The sequence below is a fragment of the Cydia splendana genome, chromosome 12 (genome assembly GCF_910591565.1).
Source record: "Cydia splendana chromosome 12, ilCydSple1.2, whole genome shotgun sequence".
Classification (NCBI taxonomy): Eukaryota; Metazoa; Arthropoda; class Insecta; order Lepidoptera; family Tortricidae; genus Cydia; species Cydia splendana.
This window is the reverse complement of record NC_085971.1, coordinates 16,991,552-17,002,918: the sequence shown is the minus strand read 5'-3', so window position 1 is coordinate 17,002,918 and position 11,367 is coordinate 16,991,552. Positions and strand designations below refer to the sequence as shown.

Below are 11,367 nucleotides of genomic sequence, written 5' to 3'. Positions count from 1 at the left end.
AGTTACAAAGTTCAAATTTGAATGTCAAAGCCAGGTGAGTTCCGCCATTTTAGACGGGCGTGTAATTTTGACAGCTCAATTGTCGTGATTGTGTATTATTTGCACCTGGGGAATGCGAGAATAGTGTAACGGTGAAATGGTTCGTTTAGCCATTATCTTGTGGGTAATGGGGAAAGAAACATTCAGGAAGGGATTTTTGTGTCTATTTATGTCAAAAAAGGATGTAAAATGGACTTTATGATAACTCTATAATTTTGAAGACCCAAGTGACTAGTCTTAGAAACGTTAAGGTGCATCCACACCGCAGTTAACTTATGTGGAGCAACTGTGAAACAACACTGTGCAATATTAAGGTAAGTTACCTAATGCCACACTAGGTAAGTTTCATAACGTTATTTTATTACCGTGTTGCCCCACATAAGTAAACTGCGGTGTGGATGCACCTTTAGCTTGAAGATGAAACAGGGATAAACGCTAAGATATGAATTAGATAATTCTGTAAGTAAATATAGTTGAAAATTGCAACAAAAATTATGTGAATTTTCAAAATACAGAAAATGACGTCACAATTTCAGATTCAGCCCTATAGTTAATATCTAAACTTAGTAAAGCTAATAATACTGTACATACCTTCATAGGCGCATATTGTTCATGTACTTAAGAGACTGTTTTGGACATTTAAGCCGACTGTCATTATTTTTATGAATTTAATTACATTGCTATGTGACTGGCATTTGTATGATTTATCCATATGTTGCCATATTGAGAGCAAAATAAACCCAAAACCAATTATGTTTACGTCATTTAGGGCCACTAGGGCTGATTTAGATAGTGCGCGAACTCGCATGCGATTTTAGTTACATTGCGGACTGTTAGTTACGTCCAATTCAATCGACCGATCAAAACCCGCAATGTAATGAAACTCGCATGCGAATTCTCGCATCGTCTAAATGAGCCCTTAACCTATACATTATTATAGACATAGGTATGTAGTTTTCTTCTGGTTCCATGTTTCACATATTTGTTATTTAGCTAATCTTAATATTAAGTGACAGTCTGACAGTGGCCTAAACATTCAAAGAGATAGAAAAACAAAATATAGTGATTTTATGAACTGTACATTGCTTTGGCAAGAAAATGTAGCAAATGATTTTTTTATATATTTAGACCGATAATTTAAAGCCTTAAGCAAATTATTTAATTTTATCTTTAGTAACAAAACCTTTTGCATAAAGGTAAATGGTGGACAGACCTTAATGAAAATCTATTACAGCTGCACGGTTATTATATGAGCGCTAAAATGACCAAAGTCACAAATGAATATAATTAATTCATAAAAGAAATGCACATTTCAACGAAAGGAGCGAAACCGCAACACATTTTGTGTGTGTCTGTCTCACTCTAGCATTAACAGTCTTAAATGGCAGTTATGGTTCGAGGTCATTGCCCTCCATGATTAGTATTTTCAGTACACCTCTTAGTGCAAAAAGTCCACTAAGTTTTATATGCGATTTGGCTGATTACTGCAAAACATTCACCGGACCTTGGTCACTTTCTACGCAAAAAAGGTAGCTAGGTAGTACTAGGTACTTGAATTGAGTTCGTATTTTAAAACTGATAACGTTATCAAGTAGGTATTACTTCGTTCAAATCCGATATCACCCAGTTTAAAACGAGCCCATTAGTTTTATAATCGAACACGATTTTCATAATAAGGACTGATTTAGACGGCGCGCGAACTCGCATGCGATTTTAGTTACATTGCGGATTGTTGGTTACGTCCAATTCAACCAACGGACCAAAAGCCGCAATAAATGAAACTCGCATGCGAGTTCTCGCATCGTCTAAATGAGACCTAGTCGCGCAAGTAGAAAATCTAAGCTATCATAAATTAAATATGTAACCCTTAACGATATAAGTCTATATTAATAAATGAGGTATATAAACCATTGTGACTATCGCGTGAGTGACCTAAATCTAACTTGTACAATCGACACGACATAAGAAATTAAGTGAGGCCAAAACGAGAAGACATCGACAAATCTTGTCAATCGATAAGTAATCGATTTTATGATCTTTCTTGACTCGGTGGCCTTAAGAGTGACACTTTCCCTTGTACAAACCATGGGGATAATCTGTCACTGTTCAGTATTTTATGAGTTTACCACGACTCTGTCAAAATGGTACATCCGACGCCGTTAATTGTACTTACAATATAATAACATGCATTCCATAAGTAACAATTATACAAAAATGCAAGTAATGGAACGAAACAATCGGTAGCCCTAGCTTAAATTTGTTAAATAAATAAATCTTTTAATGTACATTTTTATAACGTAACCCTAGGAAGTAGAAAAGACGATTTAAGATATTTTTGGTATTAAAAATTATGAGTAAAAACTGGCGAATATTAAAAGTTACTACGCAAAACAGGGTAGTGGCAATAAACTACAATCGGACAATACTTACCGCTAAACGTCAAACAAGTTATTACAGTCGTCGCCAAGATGGCGTCGCGAATGCTTTACAAAATGGCGGCCGCGCACCGCTATTGATTCGACATATTCGCTGTTCAAGGTTCTACGAGACCTGAAGTTGGCCACATTAGTGGCAGTTGATAGCCCGGCGCTGCAGACGTCGGATGCGTCGGTGCCAGTCGTCGCGCCATTCCAGCAGCAGGGTCCGATCGCCTACCGTCAGCCCTGGCATTCCTGATGAGGCTCCTTCTTTTTCCACTCCTAGGATTAGGTATGACCTGCGAATAGAAGTTCTTGTGTAAAGCAGATGTATGTGCCCTCACATTCTACCGTGATTATTTTAACTATTGAGAAACATAAGCATTTAAGTGAGTACCTTCTGCTTCTTGTCAATTTTGTGCTCGAAGCATTTGAAGCTAGCTAATAGGCTTAGAAATTTGTCCTTTTCCATCCATACCACGCGTCCCTGGTATATTTACACCAGGAATTGTATCTTATTGAAAGGGCAGGAGATTGTTATAAATAAATAAATATTATAGGACATTTTTACACAAATTGACTAAGCCGTGGGGCTTAGCATGTAAGCTCAAGAAGGCTTGTGTTGTGGGTACTCAGACAACGATATATGTAGTATATAAATAATTAAATACATAGAAAACAACCATGACTCAGGAACAAATATCTGTATCATCATACAAATAAATGCCCTTACACACTCACACTCACTTTTTAAGCTGAGGCTTGTAGAGGTCTAGACCAAGAGAATTTGTCTTGCTTATCAGGAAGATAGAATAGGTACTTTATTTGTGAATCTTGAGTTTGGAGCCCGTGTGGGCCAGGCACGAACTTATTAAGGCTACCCAATCACCGCTTTCCATCTTTCAGTAATGGTTACATGCGTCCGGAATTTGGCCTTCTTCTAAAGTTAAAGATAATACACTTACTTGTTAATCTTGAGCTTCGGGCACTTGCATGCGAGGTCCCTGGCGCGCACGTAGAGCGGCGCGGCGCCGCGCCGCAGACGGCTCCGCGGGCCGCGCTTGTACACCGCCTGCACGCTGAGCTGCAGCCGCGCCCATTCGTCTCCCGGCGCGCTCGCCTCGCGCCCGACCACCTTGCCCATTATGACTGCAAAACGAATTAGCGTTCATATATCTAAATCAAATAGTCCTGTTATATAGATATTAACAAATTCACCAAGGCCTTTTCGTCCATTGCAGACGATTTATGGTAAAACTTCCTGAAGATGCTGATGGTGGCTGAACAGACCGGCCTGATTTTGTAATCTTTTTGTGTGTATGGAGGCGATTTCCTTAAATATGTTATTTTAACAAATTACTAGCGTTTTAATGATCTCGTTACCCGTTAGGTATGAGGAATTCTCCCTTGACATGGTTTTTTTTATGTACCTACAATCTTCAACCTGGAAACTAATGGCTCCTCTACACGATGGCCCAGCGCTGCGCCAGCGAGTTGACCTTGTGGTGGTTGGAACGCAACTACACGATGGCGACATTCAGTTGTGATCTAACCGGTTTCCAAGATGGACGTGGAAGCATTAGCCGTTGCAGCAATTTATCTATACGCCACGTACCATTATTTTCATCATGTAATAAAAAAAAAATGTCGTAACAGCTGCAAGAGTTTTTTGATGATACCTACTTCCCGAAAATAAATGAATGTTAGGTTTTTTTAAAGAATTAAATTAATTACATATCTTTTTTAATTACATGTTACCATATAATTTGTTTAAATTATTTTAGAGCATATTTTTGATATTTTAATTTTAATTAATTTTGTTACTAGCTTACCAACATAGCTATGCAAATTGTGCAATGTATGTACTTACTATATATAGTAAGATATGTATCTAATATTCATTTATTTAACTATAAGTATGTATTGTTATATTTATTTATTTAAATTGTAAATGTACTGTCTGCGTAAATTTCCTATTCCTTCATTACATCTATAATGAGGCCACGTACTCGTCATTTTAATAAAAAAAACGTACATTGTACTGAGTACAAACGTCCGCACTCGACCGCGTTCGAGCACGCACTATGGATTGGGCCACGTGTAGATGCGTACCGCCATCGCTGGCCCACTCCCTTTGATGTGCGGACAAAAAACCGACACCGCGGCCAACCCATCGCCATCCCGCGCGCCATAAGACAACCGACACCACTACCCTCTCAACATATTGGACCAATATGTTGGGCCATCGTGTAGAGGAACCATAAAGTTGGTTTAGAGTTGGGGCAAACAAATCTATTATTGACTCGTAGAACTTAAGATTATATTCAAGACCCAGAACCCACTTTGTTTTTACGATGAGGAGTACCTCACCATAAAAGCATCACACCTTCCGTCCCGTTCAACCAAACTGCTTACAATTTCCACATACGTCAAGCTAATGCGATACCCACACGCCAATTTATTCAAACGACTGATTTTCTAGTGATGTATCGCAACTAACAGTTCGGTAATAAGTGTAATTAGTATTTCAGTAAAGAGCATACATGGTATCAATCACGCGAATATGGGAACTGTATCTCGGCATGGGCGAGGATTAGTGAGGAAGTAATTTGTTTGCGATCGAATGGAGCTGTAGACGTGTGGGCTTTTTATGCTAAATACATGGAAACAATACACTCTTTTTTTGGGCAGTCGTGTAAAAAGTCACGTACGAATACCTAAAAAGGGTCCACTCCAAAAGCCATTTTTTATCTGGCTACGGCAAAAGTAGGTAAGGTATGTGTTTTACAGAGACATAGTAAGTAAACGTTTAGCATCTTTGACTGCCTAGCCTACCCAGCTGTTCGAAGCGCAACTGCTTTGAGGCGAAACTCACTAGTCCAGTTAAGTATAACATTCTCGGGGGTCCAGTAAAGTTTCTGTACGAAATGGTTAGTGTCAGTCCCTAGCTTGTTGGTATGAAGATGCGTCGAGTTCTGCCAATTGCGCCACCCTATTTGATAACGATTTAAGAAAAGGATCACTGTACGACTGACAATCTGCGAGGGCAGAGTGCGAGAGGTTCACAATAAGGGCTGATTTAGACGGCGCGTGAACTCGATTTTATTTACATTGCGGACTGTTGGTTACGTCCAATTCAACTGACCGATCAAAACCCGCAATGGTATGAAACTCGCATCGTCTAAATGAGCCCTAAGTCGCCAAATCTATAAGTCATAGACTAGGAATCCTCTAGACCGAGTTTAGAGCAATTATTTCATGCAACCGATGATGCCAAAAATGCGGGGGTGCGCGGGACGAGGTGAGCGAAGTCCCGTGCCGTGATTGGTCCGTTCAAACGACGAACGAGTTCACGGACGTCACACAAAGACACTTTCGACTCGAACATGGAGTAAAATTACCGTAGGTATGCGTGGCAGAGGGGGTAGCGCGACTATGCTAAGTCTGGTGGATGTTTTGTCTGTGCTATAAGTAGACGACTCTTCATGTTGAATGAAGTAGCAAAGTACTTACCGTAATCTCGGCTGCAGAACTTGTTGAGGTTTAGCGTGCGTGCGCCGGCGCGGCACCGGCCGCACTGATCCGCCGCTGCAACATTACAGTTCTCATTACACCCCACACTGCCCCAATTATCTGGTTAAAGGATGACTGGCATTAGACCGGGCCGTGTCCGGGCCGGAGCTTCCGGCGCTTACTTTTCTATGAAATGACAGGTGATCACATGACGCTTTCCATAGAAAACGATGCGCCGGAAGCTCCGGCCCGGAGACGTCCCATGCAGTCTAACGTTAGTCATCCTTAAGTAATGCTAGTCTCTGGCTTTAGGTTTGATGTAGGTAAGCTTAAAGGCCTGCAATAGATTAACTAGATTCTAGACCGCGTTTAGCTTCAAAGCTTATAATATATGCAGGAGAGAGATATGACAGTACAAGAAAAATATTTTTACCTAATTTAGACAAGTACAGTCGGAGTAGTTTTTATTAAAATTTTAGTAAAAATTCAGCAATCAATTCAAAAGGCAGAACCACATGCGTTATGTGGCATAATTGGCGCACGTGTCGTAAAGTTTGTAAATTTATCAGCTGTCAGATTGCTTGTATGACCCTTAATTACTCCAAAATTATGAGTGACTATGCATGTTACGCATTTGGTGTAGTGCCTTTAGTTAAGTGTAAACATATATTTTAGGTACTAATAGACGATACAAGACAGACAAACATGAAGTTACCTCGTCTTCGGCACTGACAACAAAAGAAAATGTATGAGAATGATTGAACAAAGCACGAATCAGAATGAACTCTTAACAACATCAATGACGACTAGTTTTCTCAAGCTCATAGCTTATTTAAGGTGAGGTGGGGCAAGGAACGCCGGGCAAGAGGAACTTGTATGGATTAGTCATACTGCATCTCTTACTCCAGGAAACTCCCATCTGAGCTCACACTGCCTGATTAGAACTTTAAGATAGTACGTGAATAAATAGATCTAGAAACGATATGGATTAGATAAGCCAGTGTCAAATGTGACGTTTCTTCAAACAAAAACGTCACTTTTGACACTGACACATCTAATCCATATCGTTTCTAGATCTATTAATTGACGTAACTTAAAGTTCGAATCGGGCAGACAGTGTGCAGTGCAGATTAAATATGTGTAGCAACTGGATTAATGCAAGATTTCGTAAAATTATAACCAAGCTTTAAGGATGACTCACATTAGACCGGGCCGGAGCTTCCGGCGCTTACTTTTCTATGACAGATTACAGGTGATCACGTGATGCTTTCCATAGAAAACGAAACTGGAAGCTCCGGCCCGGACACGGCCCGGTCTAACGTGAGTCATCCTTTATTTATACTTTTATGGAATCTTGAAAAAACTTTACGAGACAATTACTGTTAGGGGGTTTCAAAGTGACTAAGAGCTTGAGAAAATAGTTCATGGCTATCTTCAGGAAAGCGATTCAATAATACTATACAAAATGACAGGTAAGTAAAATATCTATATTACAATATGAAAATTAAATGGTCATATGGTTATTCTAAATCGCCAAGTCATTGGTTACAATAAACAAAAAGTTACCCTTTTACATAAAAACTGTAAAACAATTACTTAAGTATACTTTTCCCAAAGATAGCCTCAAGTTAAGACCCATTTGTGTCACCCTTTTACCGACGAGATTATCCTACCGATCGCTAAAACTGCCTTTTTATGCCCAAAAGCAGCGTGCCTCTCTGATATTACAGCCAGATACGGCATTTTAGTTTCAAGTGGTCGAAAAGGTGATAAAAATCGGTCCCGAGACGTAAATTAAAAGGTAATGTGCAAATCAATTAGAATGAGAACGACCGTATTTGCGTTTATTGCCAATAAAGGGGCTTTAAAGTAAAATATTCGATTTTAATGTGTCTGCGATTGAAATCTGTACATTAATGGCCATAAAAACTGCCAATTGGTCACTTCAGAAGATGCCCACCAAGAGTTTATGTCTAGATTTCTTGCAGGAATCTACTTATAATCGAGAACTTCATTGATTTTAATCTTATAATTTCTTCTGTACCTACTAAATCTAAAGTACGGTAGCCGAGGTAGAAAAGCGGGCGCGTTGTTCAGAATAATCTAAACACAACTTTGTTTTTCGGAAAAAAATCGTGTGCGAACGATTTTGGACACCTGGTCCACTCAGCCACTCGGTTCCTGGCTGTAATTCACCCCGAGATTTGATATCATGGAAATAAAAAAGTTTATACATGCAATAACCAACATAATCGATCAAGAAAAGTTTTTCTTTCCAAAGAAAAAATGATCCAAAAGTCTTGTACCTCAACATAAAATTTAAATTAAAACTGTCCATTCGAAATGCACTCGCAGAATTCAATTTCAGACATAAATCTATCGCGTCCGCAGATATTAGCAGGAAATGAGATGGCAGTGAAGTAATCTACTTAGAGAAATGTAAAACTTATTAGATTGAAAACGATACGGTCATTCCTTGGAAAGCGCGATCACGATGAGTTTTTTAAGGTTGAGTGAGTTGAAGAAATGGCACGAAGATTTTGTAATACATCGGTGCCATTTGTCAATTATTGAATAAATAATAAGGTAAGAAATTATACTTTCGTTGTTGAAAATGTTGCGTTGTAATTGTGGTGTTGTGCGGATGATGTCAGTGATGGTTGATGTAAGTACTAAGGGTCTTAATTTACATCTAGGTAAGCCAAAATAATTTAATTTTAGGTCTTATTTTATCGTTGATTTTGTACAGAGTGACACTACTCATGAAGTTTAAAAAAAAACTATCAATTACTTTACTGACTTATACTGTAGGAATGGAAAGCTGGAAAATAACATAGCAGCAAAAATATTGCAATTACTTATTCGCCATATAACTTTTTACTGAAAAATTAAATCAGTATCTTACGTAAGAAATTAGCCTTTTTTCCTTTTATCGTTTTCGTGAACAACATCGTAATTCTCATCAACATCATTATAAGCATCAACGTCATTATCATCATCCTCTTCATCACCCTCATCAAAATAATTATATTCATCACCGTCATTTTTCTAAGCAACATAATTATCAAGAACAACATCGGTAACATCATCATCATCGTGACCGCGTTCGTGATGGTGGAAGTGCAATGAAGGCCACTTACTACTTACCGCGCGCCGGCTCCCCGTCGACTGCCTCCATGGCCTGTACCGCTGTCACCACTCGAGGAATACCTGTTAACAGATGATCCATTTATATTGTTTCCAATATTTATTTCATTGTATTGTACAACAAAGAAAATTGTACAAATGTCAGACCTAATGCCAGACATTCTCTATCAGTCAACCATTGGGTAAAATAGACATATAGCTATGTTGGTGCAGGAGAGATTTATATTACAAGGAGAAGTTACAATATTGAAGTAAACATAGACAATACCGTAAAACCAGCCAACAAAATTAACTCGATAATTTTCTATGGCCAAATATTTATAAAAATGGAAATAAAAACCCAGACTAATCCAAAAAGTACTAGAGTATTAGTTGGACTATAGTATTATTTGTTTAACCGAGCAGAAACTGTATAGCGTTATATAAGGAGCTCTAAGCAATAGCAGAGAACGAGAATGAATGGCAGGTACTGAACACTTTATGTTTTCGTTTTTTTTGTGATTTTGGGAAATGGTTATTAAGACGACAGCTAAGCGATTTAGCAGTGTGAAAATCCATTGCTTTTAAACCCTGATTTCAAAATTTATCTCCTAAATAAGGAATCGCGAAACATTGGGACCTCTTGTTGGTAACTTTGGATAGTTTGAGTTTTTGCTACTATTAGGAAACACTCTGTATACAGGTATAGTTCTACACTAGGGTTGCCACTCACGTATGCAGGGCGCGATGTGGCTTCTGGACTGCTGGTAACCCTTGGCACAGCGGTTGCAAGTCGTGCCAGTCACGCCGTCCTTGCACGGGCATTGCCCGCTCGTCTGGTTGCAGGTCTTGCCGCTCGCTCCCACTGGATGGCAGTCGCATGCTGTGAAAGAAAACGAGGCTGTCACAAATCTTTTTATTTCTTTCAAAATTGGAACTCTATACCTAGTAACATTATCATTGGCTACAGCATCTTTGCAAATAGTAGTTGCAGCGTCTAAGGTGATATTTTGAGGATGCAGTCTACAGTCTACATTGACTGTGATAGCTGTTTAATCCAATGACTAATTCTTGCCGCATCGATCACAGATATGTCTTGTATATGTGACACATAGGTGACGTAGGTACATATTTTAAACTAGAACAGATGTTATGATCAAAATAAGTATATGAAACTGTAGACTAGACGTGTTAGTAGCACAGTAGCTGAAATGAAAACATAAGTAGGTACATAGGTATTATATGAGCTCACTTTACTTTCTTTGGTTTACGCTTCTTTCCGACGTACCTAACGGCATTTACAATTCGTCTTAAAAATAGAATTTAAACATTAACAAGGTTATGATTATTTATACTATTAAGCTTCATTTCGCATGACCAGTTCATTTGAAGTTCAAAGAGTTTATTTACTTGACTGCAATTCAGCTTGTCGACACACACAATCCAACTGTCGTGATTCGAATTGGCTAAACTAACACTCAGACCAAAGACAATTCAATTGAGATATTTGTGATGTCAAAACATTTTATATAAAATATAAAACGTAACAACGAACAATAATGTTGACATAGGTAGGTATAATTTACTTATACAAAACTCAAAACATCAGTTATTGAAACAAAATAAATGTAAACAAAATAATTTGAAAGCAAAACTAAGATATGCCGCAGACAGTCAAACACACAAAACACAACAATGTTGCCATTCCAAAACCCGCAAGAAACCCAAACTCTGATTACAATCACTCAATCCCCGAAAATTACTATTATCACGACCCTAGCTCGCGGTCGACCCGAAAAAGGCTTGTCTACTCAACTGTTAAATGTGATCGGCCATCAAAACACTCAGGCACCCAATAGTTGCCTTGCTCCGAACCCCTGTCCCTCGTAAAGCGGTGGAATATCCCGAAACGAGGGGTTTCTTGGACAGATAATTGAGTTTGGGGCTGATTGACCTGACCTTTTGGGAGTGTGTCAAAACTATCCTTGCTGGTGTTGCGATGGGGAAATATAAATGGTGATGCTATTTTTTGGGTTAAAACTTTGATCGTCGTATACAAAAACGAATAATAAATACTTTATTTATTTTTTTGTTTTTTGTTTTCCTAATTATTTATTTTGTGTTTTTTTTTGTATTCTCTGTTTTCTTAATTATTGTTGTGTTTAATATGTATCTTTATGTGTTATCTGTCGTGGCATCACCGAATGGGCCCTACGGAAGACCAGCGCTGGCTTATAGCTAGCATTATGCTGAGTTGGGTCCATTTCGTGAT

At 38.6% G+C, this 11,367-nt stretch overlaps 1 protein-coding gene across 2 annotated transcripts in view; it reads right to left on the bottom strand.

The window, feature by feature from the left end:
* Positions 1-1,825: 1,825 nt before the first annotated feature.
* The window catches only part of LOC134795666 (netrin-B-like), a 241,329-nt gene continuing 231,787 nt past the window's right edge, over positions 1,826-11,367 (bottom strand). The window contains exons 3-7 of one of the 2 annotated variants that reach the window (XM_063767582.1): positions 9,829-9,978; positions 9,117-9,179; positions 5,970-6,044; positions 3,422-3,605; positions 1,826-2,755 (exon numbers count right to left, since the gene is read on the bottom strand). In XM_063767582.1, coding sequence (XP_063623652.1) covers positions 2,605-2,755; positions 3,422-3,605; positions 5,970-6,044; positions 9,117-9,179; positions 9,829-9,978 — 623 coding nt within the window. In that variant the 3' untranslated portion in view covers positions 1,826-2,604. Of the gene's footprint in view, positions 2,756-3,421; positions 3,606-5,969; positions 6,045-9,109; positions 9,180-9,828; positions 9,979-11,367 lie in introns of both variants that reach the window. The other variant, XM_063767583.1, reaches the window with a different exon arrangement.